The sequence below is a fragment of the Urocitellus parryii genome, chromosome 4 (assembly GCF_045843805.1).
Source record: "Urocitellus parryii isolate mUroPar1 chromosome 4, mUroPar1.hap1, whole genome shotgun sequence".
NCBI classification, from domain to species: Eukaryota; Metazoa; Chordata; class Mammalia; order Rodentia; family Sciuridae; genus Urocitellus; species Urocitellus parryii.
Genome location: NC_135534.1, coordinates 17,885,054 through 17,906,906, shown reverse-complemented (window position 1 = coordinate 17,906,906; position 21,853 = coordinate 17,885,054). Strand labels below are relative to the sequence as shown.

General features: G+C 31.8%; 2 protein-coding genes across 2 annotated transcripts; both read left to right on the top strand.

The window, feature by feature from the left end:
- Positions 1-3,860: 3,860 nt before the first annotated feature.
- Positions 3,861-9,000, top strand: LOC113175310 (olfactory receptor 5D13-like). The gene is made up of 4 exons (XM_077797230.1): positions 3,861-3,878; positions 4,571-4,584; positions 4,865-5,787; positions 8,891-9,000. The coding sequence occupies exons 1-4, from the start codon at positions 3,861-3,863 to the stop codon at positions 8,998-9,000; spliced, it is 1,065 nt and encodes a 354-aa protein (XP_077653356.1).
- A 2,567-nt stretch (positions 9,001-11,567) lies between these two features.
- Positions 11,568-14,573, top strand: LOC113175309 (olfactory receptor 5D13-like). The gene is made up of 2 exons (XM_077797591.1): positions 11,568-11,596; positions 13,631-14,573. Exons 1-2 carry the CDS (start codon positions 11,568-11,570, stop codon positions 14,571-14,573), a joined length of 972 nt encoding a protein of 323 aa, XP_077653717.1.
- The last annotated feature ends 7,280 nt before the right edge of the window (positions 14,574-21,853 follow it).

Here is a 21,853-nt window from a genome sequence, read left to right as displayed (position 1 = left end):
CTGTGCCAATTTGTTGGAGTGTTGAATCTACATTTTCTTCTAGCAGTTGCAGAGTTTCTGATCTAATTTCTTGGGCTTTGATCCACTTTGAGTTTACTTTTGTGCAGGGTGAGAGATAGGAATCTAGTTTCAATCTTCTACCTATAGATATCCAGTTTCCCAGCATTATTTTTTTAAAACACTATCTCTCTCTTTGATTCCGTTGGTCTTCAAGACTTCTTTGGTGCCAATACCATGCTGTTTTGGTTGCTATAGCTCTATAGTATGATTTGCGGTCTGGTATTGTTTCCATCATAATGGTGTTACTCTTCTTGGATCAGGATTGCTTTGACTATTCTGCCTCTTATTCTTCCAAGTAAATTTTTAAAATGGATTTTTTTTTCAGTTCTTTGATGAATGTCATTGGTATTTGGGTAGGAATTGTATTAAATATTGCTTTTGCTAGTATGCCAATCTTTATCTCTCTCTCTGTCTCTGTCTTTTTATGTTCTTTTTAGACAGGAGAGTTTATCCTGACATATCATACATATATGTAGTATGATGTATTCTGATTAGAATCTCATTCTTGTGGCTGAACATGATGTGAAGTTACCCTGACAGTATATTCGTATATTAACATAAGAAAGTTATGTCCAAAGTATGACCATTTTGACTCTATTAATTCTGCTTATCTAAGAATATGGGTGGTCTTTCCATCTTCTAAAGTCCTCTTCAATTTCTTCTACTTTTCTATTTTATTTTTTTATCCATATTGTATTTCTTTAATTTATTTTTTCTGATTTTTGTCAATATGAATTTTACTCTTAAAAGTATCCCATCTATGTTTATTCATATAACATTTACCTTCTGTGTCGTATTTCATATAGCTTGATATTTTCATGGTTCATCATATTGACATATGGCATCTGTTGATGGACATTTGGGTGTTTTCCACCTTTGGCTACTGTAAATAATGCTTCTAAGAAAACCAGTAACAAATATCTGCAAGAGAATCTGCTTTTAATTAGTTTGGTATTAATTCAAAGTGGAATTACTGCATCTTATAGTATTTCCATATTTACTTATTTGAGGATCCACCACACAAACGTCCATCGAGACATCAATATTGTACATTCCCATGTGGAACTAAAGGGCCTAGTTTGTTCACATCCTTCCCAACATTTGTCATTTTCCATTTATCTTTTCTTCCTTATTTTCTTCTATTTTTAATTTTTTTTCTATTGTTTTGATAATATCCAGGAAATCATTTGCAAATACTAAGTTGTAAAGTTTGTCTTCTAAGATTTTTTTCTAAGTTTTAAAACTTTTTAAGTCATTGATCCATTTTGAGTATTTTTTTATACATTACAAATCTTAAATTTATTTGCATGAGGTATCCAGCTTTCTGAACATCATACATTAAAAAGACTGCCCTGTTGAGGTTAAATAATCTTGGTTCTTTTCTGATATATATTAAATATATATGTGTGTTTGTATGTAAATGTGTGTGTGTGTGCATTTATTTCTCAGATTTCTATTCTATTCCATTAGTCTATGAATCATATATCTGTTTTTATACCAGTGCTTAGTTGTTTGGATTATGATAACTTTTAGTAAGTTTGAAGTGAAAAAGTGTCAAAAATCCAAATTTATTCATTTTCTAGATTGTTTAGCTACTTGTTAGAGAAAAACTCAACCATTTTATATGGAGATTTGGCTTATTTCATGTAGCATGATTGTCTCCAGATCCATACTTTTACTGGTGAATGTCATAACGTTATTCTTGTTTGTGGCTGAGTAATATGCCACTGTTTAGATATGCCACAATTTCTTTATCCATTTATCTTTTTATACAAGTTTTGTATACGGATATACAGGGATACATATATATCCACATTGGTGTTCAGGAAAAAAAGTAGTTTAAGAGTAGTAATCTCTAGATAGTTGTTCAACAGCTGTTTTTCTTTTGTAAATTTAAAAATTAATAGATAAATAAATCAAAATGTGTTATGCCTGAAAACATATTTAAGGTAAGATTATGGAAATTAATTGATAATGAAACTATTCCTCAATCTTTGGAAGAAATTACATTCCAACCAATGTAATGGGGCTTTGTTTCATCTAATTGCTCCTTGTGTGACTTCTGAGGCAGTACAGTCCTTTACTTACACTCTCTAGGGTCAAAATCCCTAAGGTCTTGGTGGAATATATGTGTGGCATCCTTTGAAGCTAGGATTCAGCCTTTCATCTTCCTTTCATTCTGTCATCACTGAGTTTATTTTTAAAAAATAAAAAAGCAGAAAAAGCCTTTCTTTCTGAAGGAGTCTATTAATTTTTTAAAGAACTTTTAATAAATGATTCACTCAAATTCTTCTGCATTGAGGTGGGTTGATTCAATTCTTTCTTTATATTATTTTAGAAGCAGAAGAATATGTTCCTATAATCTTTGCAAGAGGCAAACAGATATAAATCTAGCTGCCATGACAACCACACAGTTCAGCAGGCTAGAAATATTTGTTGTTTTTTTTCTTTCACTATATTTACTCTAATTGACTGGACTATGTTACCAGGAACTATTTTATTTTATTTTTTTATCACAAACAACTTCTTTAATGCAAAAGACCTTTAGTTTTAATAAGTGATTCGAATTCTGAGATATAGTACATAATTTGCAATTACATATATTGCAAATGAATCTCAGAAGAAACATGCTAGAGGAAAAGGCTTATATTTTATAATTCTATGATTTAAAATGCTCATACAGTGAAGGGTGCATGGAAAATTGCATAAGAAATAAGCTAGGGTGTGTGTCACTAGAAAGGAAGGAAAGAAGTTGCACTTTGAACCTTTAGTTTGTTGAATATTGTGATGGTTCCTGAAGCTAAATGTGAGACTGTGAACCTTAGCCTGAAGCCTCAAGTCCATAAGTACTGGTGCAGAATGTAGGAGGTGAGTTAAAGCTACATGTGTGGAAAAGATGTGAGGGTAGGAATCAGCTGAATATATGAATATCAGCATACATTTGTCTTTGATGGAAATGATTTTGCTTTCAACTTTGGGCCACTCAGAATATGTGAGAACAGATTTAAAGAAAAAACACAAATTTTTATAAAACATTTGAAAAAGTGAAAAAGTGTATAGTCATGGAATTTTGACTCAATGTGATTTGTATTATATTAAAAATAGATTGAGAAAAAAATCAATATTGTAGCAGGTTAAATTATGGATACTGAATCAAAGGAAATCTGCAGGGATATGTTACATATGGTATGTTCTTATTCATAAAACACAATCTGTTTGTATTGTCTTGAATCATAAGATCATAATAATACAGAAAACTAAGGCATATTTAATGTCAGCTCATAAGGCATGTGACTCAAAGTGTTCTATGTGAAATATTCTTCCCTTCATGCCTATTTCTATTTTAGGTTTCATAAAGTAGTTATAATGTGGTTATGTCAATAATTGCATTAAATTAAGAAAAGCATAGTGGAAGGAATTTGAGGGAATATATAAATACATTGAGAACATATAAAAATAATACAATGGTCCTTTTTTTATTCCCTAACTGTTCTTGCTTCATACTAATTTAGCATGCTTAGATCCCATGGAGTTTCACTGTAACTACTTGTACAAGATGTGCCTCAGACCCTTGTGTGTTTACAGTGCAGTCCTAATTCAATAGGCAATTTTAACTTCTTAATAGTATTATAAGCTTTTACCCAAATACATGTATGATATGTACCTAGAGTGTAGAATTCATTCATTTACACATCCATGCATCTACTTATTCAACAAATGTTATGGAGGATCTGCTATGTTCTACTGTTCCATCTATGCTATTTTGGATTTCACTTTAAAGTGAAACAGACAATGACACAATGACAAACAGTAAGAAAGTAAGTGAAATATATGTTATGTTATAGATACTGTATGAAATTTTAGGGTTTACAGATATTAATAAAGACCAATAATGAGGCTATGGGGAATGAGTCAAGTGAAAAAAAAATGTTGTTTCTCCAGAGATTAGGAGAATAACCAGTAGAATAGAGCATTGAAACAACTAGATGGCCATCAAAACCAATGAATTTCAGAAAAAAATCTGAAGCAAATAAAAAACACTATAAATCCTCAGGAAGCAATGTCTCATCTTTGGAGGGTTTGAGGTAGACTAAATTAACCACCTGAGAATGATGTGGTAGAAATATTTAAACATAAAAAAATAATCAGGACATATTGTACTTAAGTTTGTTTCAACCTCAAATTGCAGTAATTACCAAGAGGAGGTAACAGCATTTATACTTTTCAATAATTATGAATTACTCTTTTATAGAAAATGTGTGAAGAGAGTGGTATATTGGAGCATGGGAAGGATAATGGAATAGGAAATTCAGAAATAGCTGTGAAACAACAGAAAAAAATAACTTGATCAATTTGATGAGTCATTTATTTTTAGAGTTTTAAATTTTCAGAGAGGCAGGTGAGGCAGGGAAGAAATTCATGAAAACCATGATGACTATTTCCTTGAAAATAAGTACCACATTAAACTATATTTCATGCAAAAAAAATCTAACCTGGTCCTTCCCATCAGGTAAGTGCTCTCTGGTGATGCTAAGTTTGCTATTTGGAAATATAGCAGGGCTAATGGCATTTGTGTTCTCCCCCTCTACACTTGCTTACTAAGCCATTTGTACAAATTTCATACTCTATTATAATTGTGGAGTGAATGAAGGCTTGCTTATGAATTAATGTAACTACCAAATGTATTTTCCAGGACAATTTTTTTATTGATAACCAGTAGGTCTCTGAGTATTTGCTCATTTCATTCTGCCTCACCCAAAGTGGTCTACTTCTTTTCTGTATCAACTTGCCTATTTTATCTCAGGAACCAAGGAAACCAGACTGCTGGAGTGACATTCATCCTCCTGGGCTTCTCAGAATTCCCAGAGCTCCAGGTGCCCCTGTTCCTGATGTTCCTGACCATCTACACAGTCACTGTGCTGGGGAACACAGGCATGATCCTGGTCATCAGGTTCAACCCCAAACTCCACACCCCCATGTACTTTTTCCTTAGTCACTTGTCCTTCATTGATTTCTGCTACTCGACTGTGGTTACTCCCAAACTATTAGAAAATTTGGTGGTGGAAGACAGAACCATCTCCTTCACAGGCTGCATCATGCAGTTCTTCTTTGCATGCATATTTGTGGTGACAGAGACATTCATGTTGGCAGTGATGGCCTATGACCGATTTGTGGCAGTTTGTAACCCTCTTCTCTACACGGTTGCAATGTCCCAGAAGCTGTGTTACTTGTTAGTTGGTGCATCCTACTCTTGGGGGCTAGTCTGTTCCTTGACTCTTACTTACTTTTTACTGAAATTATCATTCCAAGGAAATAATATCATAAATAACTTTATTTGTGAGCATGCTGCCATTGTTGCTGTATCACACTCAGATCCCTATATTAACCAGAAGATCATTTTAGTGTCTGCTACATTTAATGAAATAAGCAGTCTAGTGATCATTCTTGCTTCCTATGTTTTCATTTTTATCACAATCATGAAGATGCCTTCAACTGGGGGTCATCACAAAGCTTTCTCCACATGTGCCTCTCATCTGACCACCATTACCATTTTCCATGGGACCATTCTTTTTCTCTATTGTGTTCCAGTCACCAAAAGTTCATGGCTCCTGGTTAAGGTTGCCTCTGTCTTCTATACAGTGGTCATCCCCATGTTGAACCCACTGATCTATAGTCTCAGGAATAAAGATGTGAAGGAGACAGTTGGGAAATTAATAAACACCAAATTATGTCACATATTGTAATGTCTGCTTAAGAATACCATGCAAGGGCTGATGATATAGCTCAGTTGGTAGACTGCCTGCCTCACATGCACAAGACAATGGGTTCAATCCCCAGCACCACACATACACAAAAGGTTTGTTAAAAAAATATATATATATATATCATGATGCAGAATGGTCCAAGATATCATAGAATTATCATCAATTTGAAAGTTCAGTTTTCAAAAAGCAACCAGAACACGTTTAACATAATCATCAGTTGATCCATAATCCAATGTCTGTTTAAATGGAAGTTTGGAAAATAAGCCATAAAATTATAAAAAATACAATAATAAGTCTTTATCTATTTAAGTAAAATTTCTAATCTGGTTTGTCATGAAAAAAAATTTTAGTAGGCACTTTACTCTAAAATAGATCTTCTATTCTTTTTTAGTCATTTTTGAGAAATGAATTTATAGAGTTTTTGCAATTATACCTTACCATGATAGAGAAAAATGAAGTGTAATAGAGTAACCTAAGAGTTCGTTGACACACAGATAAAAAATTTATAAGAAATATTTTATTCAGTGTCATATAGGGAACATTGGTACACTATAAAAGCATAAGGCATATCTCTGTCCCCCAAACTGAAGACTTTTATTTTGTTACATTGTATGGTATGTGTTAGCATAAATGTTATTTGGTAATTGTATATAACACATCAAAAATTAAAACAACCATATCCTTCATAATTAGATATTTATAAATCTGAATTTGTCATTCATGTGTGTATTTATTTATATATGTTATATACCTATATAACAAAATAAAAGAATTTCAGTGATAAATAAAATATTTTTGATTGATTGATTAGGTAGCCCTGCTTATATCAGTCAGACCGTTTCTTGATTAACCTGTTTTTATCTGGTCTGATTGGGCAACTTGTCTCTCCTCTGCAGATCTGCACAGTGACTGGGTAACTCTTCTGAGTGTTTGTGATCCTCTTTGAATCACTGGAGTAGTAAGAGCATTTTCTTCCAGTGTCATCACAAAGAGGTACTAAAACAAAAGCTAGCATGAGTCTCCTTCTGCCATGTTTGCTGACACACTATTAACCATTGGAAATCATAGTTGAGCCCCAAATGAATACTTGAGTCATAAACAGTAGCAACTGTATCTACCTATTATGAAATTGAAAGGTTATGTGGTATAGTGTATATGGAGGAAGACAAAAGAATTGTGCTCAATATTTCAATATATCTAAGTTACTGAAAAATTTTCAATGGGAAAAATATCTTTCTGTGTTCCAGAAAAATATAGTTGTGCTAGGTATATAAATGTTTTCCATAAATTTATGAGCCATTGATTTGGTGAAAATAAATGACTGTCTTAGTCACATGCTGATCATGGTTGATTTTCCATAGGAAAGTCAAAGTCTCGGAAGAATTTTTATATTACATGATTCCAATCTAACAGCAGCCTGTAAACTAGTTTCCTCCTGTCTCCTTAATTGTAAGTCTTTCATTTTCAAATAAAAAATAGAAATTTCTTTACTTTAAAGCTTTACTAGCAAACTGCAAAACCTAACCTACTTATCCAATAAACAATACATAACATTTACAACATGTCAACAAACTATAGGATTATATAATTTATCTTTCACAGGTATGTCAATCTGATGTCATATACAATTCATTAAATGTTCTAACCAATATTGCACAATATTAATAAAATCATTTTGAATACAGAGGAAAAATGTATCTGTGGAGTGTGAACACAATATAAAATGAACTATGTTTGACATATTGCTTAAGTTCTTATATTTAAAATCTTAATTTTTTAAAAAATACAGGTGATAGTTCATATGGTAAATTATAATTTAAGAACTCTATTAAGCCTTTTGTCATGGTGGAGAAAATAAAACTCTAAAGAAAAATACCTGGAATCTCTAGATTGTTTAATTTTGAAAATGCCGATGAATGAATGGATATTTGATTCTACAAATGTGACAGAATAATTCTTCAAAAAATTAGAGATTATCATTTAAAACTGCATATATACATTTTAAATAACAAAGAATGTGACTTTTCAAATATATGTGATTTCCTTGTGTGTTCTAAAAAGTAATGGTGATGGATTATTTGTTTCTAAGTATCAATTACTTATCTCAAATTCTCAGTGATCTGGATAGGTGCACCTTTTTGGTTTTGTTTCCACAGCCTATGACAAGAAACCTGGTAAAATATTCACCAGACTAGAGGGTGAACACACAGAATTAGTAGTCACTTAGTGGAGGAATGATATTTATGATGAATGTACAACATATCAAATAAATATAAAATTTCACTTCAGGCTTAGTCATTAACAGGAGCAAATGTCATCATCTTTTTTTTTTTTTGAAGTGAAAATCCTATAACCTACAATAAATTATTTTAATGTGGAAAATTCAGTGTTTTTGATATATTGTGCAATATATCATACCTCTGCCTAATTCCAAACTACTTTGTTTTTCACCTGAAAAAAAAAAAAAGGCTATAAACCTTGAGTAGCATCTGTACCCATTAGTAGACCCAAAGTCACTACAACCTGCCTACCACCAAAGTCCATTTGGGGCCCAAGATGTCTGTAGTTACCCAGGGGTTGTATGAAACAGAAGACAAATCTATCCCATCAGAGTTTCAGATAACCATCTGATTCTGGGAAAGATCTAAGAGAGCTCCATTGATAGATTGCAAGCAGAAATGAGTGTCACATGGTTTTCCCCAACCATTAGTTTTTACTACGGTAGGCCTAGTACTTGATTACAATGAAAAGACCTCCACTCACTTTACTCTCCTTCCCCCAAGGATATACTTCTCTCTCATTGATGTACCTTATGGGATTCCAGGTAGGGGTGACAGATTTCACCTGGCCACCATAGCAGGTCTACATGTTCTATCCTGAGAGAGTAGTCTGGAGTCAGAAAACATGGACTTCTGACCACTTCTAAGTTTTAAGCTGGACCTAGTGCTAAGGTCAAAAGTAAAGTACCTCACACACTCCCTTTACTTCCCTAAATTGTACTGTGCATTTCTCCATACCATGGTATCTGGGATTGGGGGAGAAGAATGGAAGCAATGTGAGACTGCACTTCAAGATCTCTTCAATGCATTTTTACCCCTATAGTATTCTTCTAAAAGAAGATAGCATTTCTATTTTGGGATCTTTAGATAATTTAAAAGTATTTTTTTTACATTAATACTCTTTTCAAAGTAATGTTTCTGTGGAGGGATAGGTTGGAGAGACCTACACTGCCATCTGGCTCTGCCATCTTCTCAGAACATCTCAATGAGATATTTATAAACACTGAAAGTATTCAGAAATGTTGACCATGGATCATAAAATATTTGGTACATTCAATAGGGTCTCTAGAATAAAAATTGGAATTTTATATTGATGTTTATATTAGATAATTTCTGATTTGGCAATCCAGTTAGTTTTCTTTATTTTAGTGGGAAATAAAAGCATGTAAGAAAAAATATGTAGCTGCAAACTACTCATTAAAACTCCTTTAAACTATAATGTACTTTCATTTTGGTAAATGTTTGTGAATGAGCAACTTATTTACAAAAATGAAACGTTTTTCCCAGAAAATTCTCAGATTCTCCTTTTAATTTTAGAGTAAACCTTTTAACTGTGAAGCCCAATGCATTTGAAGTAATATAATTTACATCATTAACGTTGGATTAAGTGGTGGCTACAGGCTATTTTTATTACAAATGTCTTTGTTTGATATTATTCTATAAAACTTTTGGGTATAGGATGGATAAATGTGAGAGTTTTTTTCCTTTGAAGATGTGTGTCAGAACATTTTCTGAAAATACACATAATGATTAACAAAGTTATACATGTTGTTATAATTGAAGTGTAGGGTTTATGTTTGAAAAGTTAAACTAAAATTACTTTGGCTAGATTAAAACAAAAAATAGAGAAGACCTAAAAAAATGTTGGCATTAACAAAAATAGAGAAAGTGACATAACTGATACCATAGAAATACAAAGGGTTGTTAGGAAGTCTTATAAACAACGATACAGCAACAAATTAGAAAACCTAGAAGAAACTGATAAATTCATGGAACTTACAACCAACTATCATTGAATTCTGAAGAAATATAAAAGCTAATTGAACCAATAATGAGTAAAAAATTCAGTGAGTAGTCAAAATTACACCATTAAAAAATATTGGGTGATTTCACTGCTTAACTCATCAAAACTCAAAAGACTAATTCTATGAAACATTATTATACTGATACCAAATCAATAGCAGTACAACAATGATGACAAAACCACAGACAGGTAACCCCTGTAAATATAAAGGCAAAATTTCTCCACATAATACTGGAAAACTGAATACAATAGCTAACTACAATCATCTGTCTTGATCAAGTGGGAATTATCCCAGGGAATCAAGAATAGTTCAACATATGCAAGTAAATACAACACATAACTTCAACATTATGAGGACAAAATCCACATAAATAATTTTTAAAAAAGCATTCAATAATATTCAATGTACCTTCATTATAAAAATTCTTAAGAGATTATGTATAAATGGAACATATCTTGATACTAGTCTTTGTATAACAGAACCACATATTACTTTTTTTTAATTGATTTTATTTTTTAAAAATACACAATAGCGTAATGCGTTACAATTCTTATTACACATATAGAGAATATTTTTAAATATCTTTATATATAAAGAATGTTCACACCAATTCATGTCTTCTTATATGAGAACCACATATTACTGAACAGGAAAAAGTTGAAAACATTTTTCCCAAGATAGAAAAAGTGAAGAATGTCTACTTGTAATACTCTTGGTCAAAATAGCTCCTATTCAGAGAAATTAGAGAAAGAATTAACATGCATCCAAAAAGTTGAGGAAGTGAATTATTCCTGTTTAGAAATAACATGATGTTATATATACTAAAGGTGAAGACTCCATCAATAACTCAGAGCTGGCAATAAAATTCAGGATATTAATGAGTGTATTATCCTTTATATAAAAATTTCCCTGTATTTTTTGAAATACAGAAATCAATATTTTCAGATACAATAATATAATCTTTGGCAACAAATTATTTTCTATTAAGAAAATGAATGATGTGTGTGTGTGTGTATATATATATATATATATATATATATATATATATATTATAACTGTTAACTAATGAAGCCTTAACAACAAAAGTCATTATGTTGGGAAATCTATATTCAGACACAGAGTTTATATAAGTAGAACTTTGTGATAAAAGAGAGAATATTAAAAGAGAGAGAGAGAAAGAAGAAAAAATTCAACATGAATTACTAATATTACAACGGACTAATTTTATAGATAATTCCATTGCACATGTCTTTATTTTATATCCACATAAAGTCAAAGGCTATTCATTATGTTGTTTAATGAGTAAAGTTTATATCAAAAACACCCCAGAGGTTTAAAAAAGTAATATACAATCAAGATACCACAGGGGACTGTGAATGTTATATCTAATTGCTCAAATTGGAGTCTCTTTGGCAACATTTCAGTGATATTCTCTAATTCCATGTCCCCAAGGTTTGATGATAAATATTTGTGACATTTTGGGTACTAGTATAAAGTATTTGGTGCAATATCTCTCAGTTTCCTTCAAAGGTGGGAACATAAAGCAACTTTTGAAACATTCAATGAAATACACTCTGGACTCTACTATTTGGGCTCTGTTCTATTAAATACAGAGGATTTGGGGATTGCATTGATCTCAGGAAAAAGTTCTTCAGTAAATGCAGCACTCAAGAGCTTCTGTATTTAGGTGAGTTCATTCAGTTCTTCTGTTATTTCCCTTTAGTGGGAAAATTTCAAGTTATAATAGTATTCACAGGATACAAATTGATGTATCAGTCCCAATACACCCAGATCCAATTCATTTCACTAAGGGAGACTTTTGAGTTCTTCTGGTTTTCTCACTGAATATCCACAATTTGTACATGAATAAAATCAACATTTGGGTAAGTAGAGAGTAATAAAAAAATCACCTTTACAATACCCATAATCTCTGAGGAGTTAAGAGTAACAACTATATAAATGATAGGCTGCAGCCATCGATAACTGTCAATTGTAAACTTTACTCTTTTCCTGTACACAGGAGAGAAAGAAAAGTGAATATAGTTTACAATGAAAGTGGAGAAATCATGCATTATACAAGTGAGAATAGAACAGAAAAATATACTTTGTGCAAATGAACATGTGCTATGTTGCTGGTTGATAAATATAGCATCTAGAGAAGAATGTGTTAGGCGAGTGGTTATGAGATTGGATATCTAGATCTGGACCACTTTAGATAAACAAGACAGAACACTGAAAATTTCATGCTTTCATTGATAAATATATTTGAATCCTTTAAGCCACTAATGTCAGTTTAAAATGATTATGGAAAATTATTCTCACAGTGCTCCATAGAATAATTAGATTGGTAGAAAGGTATCAGGGAACAGCCATTAGACAAGCATTGTGTTGCAAAGAGATAAAGATTTGATGAGCAACCAGTCTCTGTGTGATACATCTTTCCTACAGAACAAAGCCTGTGCAAGTGAAGAGTGTGTGACAGCTATTACATAGGACTCTAGGAAGAGTGATGTGGTCTTAGATTAACTGCCCAACTGAAATCCTGCACAGTGCTTCTGTTGTGTGGGTTCAGGGACAAAAATATAATTCTACACTGTATTCCCAAATGTGCCTACATGTGGATAGTTGCTGCTGCTTGGGACTGACTTTCCCAAGTATATACAGTTTTTAAACCATGCTACCTTCTCATGTTGTAACGAATGTAGTGCTGCACATCTACTGTGAATCACACCATGTTGCTTATGCTTTAAATTTTTTACAGAAGTTTCTACCTAGTGATTTAAATTTTATATTTTTAGATCCTCATTTGACTGTCCTTGAAATTACTTTGGCATTGAGGAATATCATGATGTCCTGTTGGTAATGAGTCTGTATTCTGATATTTATTTTTGACAAGGCTTTAAACTTGAGTGAAAAAAGAATGTATTTTTTTCATGACTTAACAAAACATAAGAATTTCTAGTGTTTTCACAGTTTCTATTGTTCCTCATTTACTCATCTTCTGAAATTTGCCATATTGGAAAATGAAGAGATTTTGATTAATTATAGCTTCCACTATTTTATTCCACCACATTTTACATTTTGCTGTGATCCCATTTTACTGGGTAATATAAAATTCTGGGAAGGAGATATTGTTAAAATTTTCAAGACTAGTTCAATATAAAGGGAAATGTTTAGTATTGCCATAGCTCAACTCCAAAATATGTTGACATATGGAGTGACAAAAGACAGTGAAAAGGAAAACAAAAGAACTAATAAAATTCTAAATTCATTATTTTACAGGTAGGTTAACATATTACAAGTTTTTGAATGGTTCTGAGCTAATTCCATCAGAACTCAAAAGGAAAGGCAGTGAAGAAGCTACAGAAATCTGCTGTATGTGTTCTTCCTACAGAATTATATTTACTAACAGATTCAGGCAAAAATATAGAAGCTCTTCTCAGGAAGCCTCTGTTTTAATAGTGAAACTTATTTTTTGAACATAGCAGAATATATTCTATTTTTGTTCTTCTTGTCTTTGTTTTCAATTATTTGAATTTCAAAATTATTTGCTGTATAGATGTGATATAAATAAACAATAATTTTTAAAATAATTCAGCAGCATTAACCCAACATTTTCAGCAACACTTTTTAATTGAGACTAACTATACCTCTCCACATTTCTTCCTAATCTTTACTATTGTAAACATTGATTCTCACTTCTTTTCCATTTTATCCATAGGATCCAAGGAAACCAGACTGCTGGAGTGACATTCATCCTCCTGGGCTTCTCAGAATTCCCAGAGCTCCAGGTGCCCCTGTTCCTGGTGTTTCTGACAATCTACACAGTCACTGTGCTGGGGAACACAGGCATGATCCTGGTCATCAGATTCAACCCCAAACTCCACACCCCCATGTACTTTTTCCTTAGTCACCTGTCCTTCATTGATTTCTGCTACTCGACTGTGGTTACTCCCAAACTATTAGAAAATTTGGTGGTGGAAGACAGAACCATCTCCTTCACAGGCTGCATCATGCAGTTCTTCTTTGCGTGCATATTTGTGGTGACAGAGACATTCATGTTGGCAGTGATGGCCTATGACCGATTTGTGGCAGTCTGTAACCCTCTTCTCTACATGGTTGCCATGTCCCAGAAACTGTGTTCTTTGTTGGTGGCTGCATCATATTCTTGGAGTATAGTCTGTTCTTTAACATTCACATACTTTTTGTTGACCTTATCGTTTTGTGGGACTAAGTTTATAAATAATTTTGTCTGTGAACATGCTGCAATTGTTGCTGTGTCCTGCTCTGACCCCTCTATTAGCCAGAAAATCCTTTTGGCTTTTGCCACATTCAATGAAATAAGCAGCCTGGTGATTGTTCTTACCTCCTATGTTTTCATTTTTGTCACTGTCATGAAAATGCCTTCAACTGGGGGGCGCTACAAAGCCTTCTCCACATGTGCCTCCCATCTGACCGCCATTACTATATTCCATGGTACCATCCTTTTTCTCTACTGTGTTCCCAACAACAAAAGTTCATGGCTCTTGGTCAAGGTTGCTTCTGTCTTTTACACAGTGGTCATCCCTATGCTTAACCCCTTGATCTACAGCCTCAGGAACAAAGATGTGAAGGAGACAGTTATGAAGCTAATCAACACCCAATTATTTTGTCATAAAATGTGATTTCAGAAGCTTTTTTTTTTTTTTTGAGTACTGGTGTTCTATTTTACTAACAAATCAAATATTAACAAATTAAGTATGTTTAAATGTATCTTTAAGCTTTCTTCACCTAACATTTCAACATCTGTTCACTCTATTAAAGTGAATTTTAAAATTTGAATATTATTAGAAATGAAATTTAGACTATTACAATATTATTATACTTAAATAAAAATATTTGTTTTAACATATTTTTCCATGAGATTGTTCAGGAAGTCTTTAAGTTCAATTTTTGTCCTATAAAGTGTGATATTTTAAGATGATTTGAAGAATTTTACTTTACAATGAGGAAGCTAATTTCATCGTTCAAAATTTGTACCTAAACAACTATTCAAAATAAAATACTTAGTATAAAAAATGAGTCATTTTGGCATTGGATAATTTGTAGGCAACCAAAATAAAAACAAAATAAATTATACAAATTCTTACAAAGGCTAGAATATAGTGTATCTAAATTTTATTTGGCAATATATATATATATATATATATAATATATATATATAATATATAATACTTATATTTATATAATTATGTATTTGCAAAAGGAATTAATGTAATTTGCAAATATACAGCCATCATTCTAGACTTGCACTTCATGTTCATGTGGTTTTTTTTTTCATTAATTATTTGTTGTTAAATATTTTAGAGGTAATTTTAAATTCATTTTGTTTTTCTCCAATTTCCTCCATAAAAGTACAATATACGACACTGATATTGATGTAATAAACAGATACTATTCAGGCAGCAGTTACTAGCTGATAATATAGAAACAAGCATACCCTGCAGTCATATTTACTAAGCAATTGTATTAATGACTTGACTAAAATATTTCTGCTGATATTGGATGAATTCTTTGGTCTGCAAGAGTGAATTAACTTGACTAATTAACCTTCAGCCCTTAAGCCTACATGTCCCTCATCTTCTTGAACTTCTTGAGTCACAGTTGAATTTACTATCCATCAAAGATACTTGGAGCTTGTCTGGTTATCCATGTGTTAATATCTTTTGACTCCGAGTAAATTACATAGCTAATCCCCAAATTCAAGGGTGAAAATATTACCCGCTTTTTCCAAATCAGAGAGAGAAGGATTTCAGCTTTCCCCATTCTGAACAATGTCAGCTGTTACATGAGATTTTTATATGTAATTGTGTAATCCTTCTTCACCTAATTTGTTCAGTACTACTTATCATAAATGGTTGTTGAATCTTATTAAATGTCCTTTCTGCGTTTATTGAGATGGTCATATGGTTTTCATCCTACATTTTGTTGATGTTGTATGTCACACTAATACTCTTCTTGCTATTCTCGAATTCCTGGGTTAGATCCTACTCAAGCATGCTAAATAGTCATTTTAATATGCTACTTTAATTCTAGTTGTTGACTAATAAAGGAGGAGAAATCATTAAATGCTCCATTCCAGTTTCTCTATGTGTAGGAATGTGTGTGAGAAGCATGTTTGCTGTTCAATAATGATGCTTCTTATATTAAAAAAAAGATTTAAGAAGTTTGAGTATGCACCATGGAACACTTGTATATTCAATAAATTTACTAGGTTATAAGTTGGAATGTTATATTTACATTTATTTTGATGTTTTTACCTTTGAGCATGGAAATCTAATGAGTTTTTTTAATAGTGGAAAATTAAGCAAATACAAAAATAGTTGTAAATTCATTCAAATTAGTATATATTTTATTTTTTTATTTGTTATTTAGTTACATATGACTGTAGAATGTATTTTGACATATTATACATATATGGAGTATAACTTCCCATTCTTTTTATTGTACATGATGTGGAGTTACACTGGTTGTGTGTATATGGACATAGGAAAGTTATGTTCAATTCAAAGACGATAGTCTTTCCTGTTCCCATTCCTCTCCCTTCTCTCCATTCCCATTTGTCTGATCCAAAGCCCTTCTATTCTTCCTTTCCCATCCCCATATTATGTGTTAGCATCTGCATATCAGAACATTTGACTTTTGGTTTTTGGAGATTGGCTTATTTCACTTAACATGAGTCTTCTGTTCCATCCATTTAGAGACAAATACTATGATTTCATTCTTTTTTATGGCTAAGGTATATTTTGTTATTTATATATACCACATTTTTTTCTCTACCCATTCATCTGTTGAAGGGCACATAGGTTGGATCCACAACTTACCTATTGTGAATTGAGTTGTTATAAACATTTTTCAAATACTCCTGATGGGATATGTACTGACAGGAATGTAATGTGCCTTAAAAAAAATAGTAAATTGTGTTTTCAGTCTGGGAGTAGACATTTTTAATTGTGAAAATACATGTATTTTACATTCTATATGTTATTTTGCTAATTCTTGTTTTAAGTGGTGATTATGGATTGTATACACACACACACACACAACTTTTAAACTATGGGATCTACTAGATATGAAGATGATTTTTAACCTGAAGAGATGTGCAGAATATTTGTTGAGGATACCTCCAGTGATAAATATGGGTTTTTTTAAGAGAGAGAGAAAAAGAGAGAGAGAGAGAGAGAATTTTTTAATATTATTTTTTAGTTTTCAGGGGACACAACATCCTTGTTTGTATGTGGTTCTGAGGATAGAACCTGGGCCGCACACATGCCAGGCAAGCACGCTACCGCTTGAGCTACATCCCCAGCCCGATAAATATGTTTAAACTGCTTAATGTTTGCTTTTTATTATAGCAGTAATTATAAAATTTGTATATGTCAATTTTGGTATTATGTTGATAAAATAAATGAGGGTTCAATAATTGTATTTCTATTGCAAAAAAATCTCATTAGGTGTCTTTTCTCCCTACCAAATATTATAGGATGAAAGTCACTAAGAAAGAAAATGGAAAATGCACAGCTGGTTAGGAAATATATTGAGAAACATCTTACTCAAGAGTCAGTATTTCCTGGTCTCTGCACCGCAAATTTATAGAAAAAGTAATATTAAGTATATCTTGCAGTTTCCATGAAACTTTAACTCATGCACTCAGAACACAGAAAACTTGTAACTGTGATGAATAAAGAAGGCTTTATTTGTGGATTTGAGAGAAGCAAAATTAAAGATTGTTTTTGGGGTAACTGAGTTTTATAGCCCCAAACTCATAAGTATATTTACATTAATACTAATAATAAAGTTCTGAAATCAATTTTAACAATATATAAAATCTGATATATATTTATCTTAGAAATTAGAAATTGGCATGCCATTTAAAATTCATTAATAAATATATTGCATTGTGAAAATAAGGAAAAAATCACAGATTTATTTCAATATACATAGTAAATATATTGATCAATTAGTATAGATAAACAGAACTGGTAGTGTTTACATTCATACTTATATCACTGTATCTATCAGAATCTGTCTTTATGAGGAATTAAATTTAAAGAATAGGTGCATGACATCATGAAATTTGACAAGTCCCAAGATCTGCAGGACAGAGCGGCAGGAAAAACCTCCTTACAGAATTCAATTGAATAATGTTTGACCAAATATGTGCACAACCCATGACACAGTCAATTTATATGCAAAATTAAAGTTCACCTACCAATGATAAAGCAATAACAAAAACAAATTGTTTTAAAAAAACAAAGAATATAAGAAAAACTTTTGAACTATTATCCCACAGTTCAATAGAAATAACAATAATAGTCATAACATTTTATTGGAATTGATCAAAATTGACATGATTATAATATTTATTTGTTTCCAATCTGTGAACACTAAATCCTTTTAATACATTTTTAAAAATTGTGTTTAGAGTAATTTGCCTCCTTTTAGATATTTGGTATATTTTATAATATTATAAGTAATATTTTCTAAATACATCATTTAACATGCTATTATTATAGAAACATGCAATCGATTATTGTTTATTCATTTTGAATTTAAGATTATGGCAAAAATTAACTATTTTGCCCCCATATATTTCATTTCAACATTATTGTGAAAAAATAACAGATATCATTTTGTTTGTTGCCCTCATCTTAACATTTATACTTGTATATATCCAAGTATTTAGAACTATACTGGTACTAGTTCAGTGACTTCCTAATAAAATCTGAAAATACTATATTGTTATAGTTAAAAAAATGTTTTTTTCACATTATGTATCTTACTTCTGTAGTTGTTATGTGAACCCCAGACAATCAAGTTAATCATGTTTGATTTTCTTGGGTAAAGAATATGTACATGCATTGATAATAAATTTTAAAATAAATAGTTCTTGAAAAAATGTTTACATTATTACATTAGTTCACTCTTAAAATCAACTGGTGTTTGGAAGTGTTAAAACTACCACTAGTTGATTACTAGTTATTGCTATCATGGAACAGTTATCTAAAAGTTTACAGTGTTTCACCTTTCTTAAGTCTATGCCCCTTAGCTCTTCCATTCCAGTCTGTCTTGATCATTCCTTTATACATCCTATCAACTCCCTTCAAATACAGTCAAGTCTCATATCCCAAACAAAAATGAAACTTTCCCAATTTGGATCACAGCATATTATCTTTAAAAATATGTTCTGATACCTTCACTTGTAAACTCAGGGTTTGTTTGTTTGTTTGTTTTCAATTTCTCATTGTATCTCACTATATTTGCTGTGGTAGTAAAAATGAAAAATATATGTATATATATAAAGCCGTATCCATCTTTTCATTTTTATACAACTGAGAATATTTTTCTTAATTTTTTAAACTTTATTTTATTCATTTATTTTTTTATGTGTTGCTGAGGATTGAATCCACTGCCTCACATGTGCTAGCCACATGCTCTACCACTAAGCCGCAACCCCAGCCTAACTGAGAATATTTGACATCTTTCTTTTGACAAACTTTATCTTTGATTATGCAGAATCTTATTGAGATACTTCTGCATTTTAACTCAAGGATATATGTTACCACAATGAAAATGTGTACTTCTTATCTGTTTATATATTTCAAATATCACTTCTTTATTAATACAGCCATGACATGTCCAGAGCTCAGGAAAATAATGCTTTAAAAGTCTAATGAGACTACATATAAGATGATTAAAAAAAGTATCTGATACACAGACCCTTAACCAAAACCTCCAGGCTGTTTTGGAAAGTATATGTACCCTTGTCAACTTAATAATATAGAGAATTAATAGTTTTTAAAAGGTAAAACTAATTGCACAATTGCTCCCATGCATACATGGCTTCCAGAGTCTTTTTTTCTTTTAGTTTTGCTTTATATGTCATACTGAGATTTAGATGTATTTTTAGTGATTAATCTCTGCTGTGAATTCAACTGATATACTAGACTAAATGTGTTGATGTGGGTCTACCTGCCACAGTGCTTCCAAGCAAACATATTTATTTTGCAAGCTATTCCCAATTTAAAACAGCTGACCCTTGTAAAGATGAACATGAAATGCTGCTGCTTTTTTTCCTACCAATTTCTCCAACTCTTCCAATTGTTGAAAAAATCTTGGTAGGTGTTGTTTTCAAATGCCAATTTGAATTTATAGTCATCAGTGTGGGTGGTATTTCTATGGGTAAGTCTTTGATATTATTATCTTTTTTTACCCTGAAATGCACCTTACAAAGGTAAATTCAGCAGTTACAATAGATGGATTAAAATATCCAGTGCTATGATCTATAGAGTTGTGCTGAAGAATACAGCTAGGTCTATAGTGAAAGACCTGATATTTAACACATGGCAATTCTGCAAACCCTCTAGCTGAAGGCATGTTCAGAAAACAACATTAAATCCACACTTTGGTTGCATATGAAATGATGTGTAATGCTAAGTAGAGTCGAATTCTGTCTAAATACTTTTACACACATGCAAACAAATCAAGTAAGCCTAAAAGTGCTTGTAGCATATAATGGTATTGGGATTATTGCAATATATATGTTCTTGTTTTTACAATGGTGTTTTTGTGATTTTCAGAGTTTCACCTCCATACAACAGTCAGGTATTTTTAAGTCATGTCAATCAATGTATTACCTATTTGGTGGAAATTGTACTCCAAGTAACAGAAGAGGAATTTTCTCTAATTATTCTGCCTTTAGTTTTAGTTCTTCACAATAGTCAGGATTCTCCAGGGTTTGTGTCCCCAGAGTTAAGGAAAGAGACATAAACAAACAGCAGGGTCATGGATTATAAGTTAAAGATCCGTCTCTTCCTCAGGGCATCCCTATGCTCTCACCAAAATATTTGACAATTGGAAAAGTGCTATTCGTTCCATTCTTTATTGAATTATATTCTGGAAGAGTCACTACCTTTAAAGGAATGTGAAAACATATAAAACATTTTAATTGTAAGAGAGAATGTGCATGTGGTGGTTGCTAATGTCAAGAAAGGCCACAATTAAAAATGTATATGAAGAGAATCTGTCTTTTGGTGAGTGGCTTTAATGTTGGGCATTTTTTCATTCATATGTGAGATAGGTGTGTTGATATCCAGAAATTGTTTGGGGAGGAAAACACCCAGTGGGGTTGAAGGAGAGTAATGTTTATTCAATTCAGCTAATGGTACATATTCAAAGTGCTAAACTCTATTTTCATTGTTTCTGGGATCATTTTGCTGAGATTGAAAGTTTGCCCTTATTTCCTATGTCGCATGAGCTAGGGGTTAAAAGTAAGCTTTTTTGTCATGAAATTTAATGAATTCAGGAAAAATAATGTAAAGGACAGACATGCATATAAAATATGTGTATTTTTATATACACATAAAATTTTTTTAAAAAGCTGTTTTTTAAAAAATAAATGTGAATTATAGGTGCAAGGAAATTATAGCATGAGAAAAATAATAATATTTGGATAACTATAAAAGTTTGCTTTGAAAATCTATATAGGGAGATTGTGATTAAATAAGATATAGATTAAAACACAAGTGGAGGAATAGAGTCCATTCGGTAGGTTAGAAGAAATAAATATTTTCATAATAGAATTTTAAGATACCCGTGGGAATTGACAGAATTGCTTGTTTGTTCACTTTGAAAGAGTGGAGTCAAAACTTTAATGATTGTACTCAAGGGTTAGTTGGATGATAGTTTTCTTTTTTTTTTTTTTTTCTTTCTTTTTTTAGATAGCAAAGTATGTGCTGTTGAAATGCCTGGGGCAACAGTAGGAGTGAAGAATGAAGGACAGCATGACATTTCCTTAGTTTTCATTAACTCTACCTGATTTTACAACAGCCCCAACCTGAGCTTCTGAAAGGATAAGCAAAAACCAAAAGCACTAAGCAGTCTTGGGAAAGCAATGTGAAATGAG

Coding starts and splice junctions, on each gene's coding strand:
- LOC113175309 (XM_077797591.1), top strand. CDS start 11,568: ATGCAGCACTCAAGAGCTTCTGTATTTAG. Junction 11,597..13,630: donor TCAAGAGCTTCTGTATTTAG/GTGAGTTCATTC, acceptor TTTTATCCATAG/GATCCAAGGAAACCAGACTG.
- LOC113175310 (XM_077797230.1), top strand. Junction 5,788..8,890: donor GAAATTAATAAACACCAAAT/TATGTCACATAT, acceptor ATGTGAGACTGC/ACTTCAAGATCTCTTCAATG.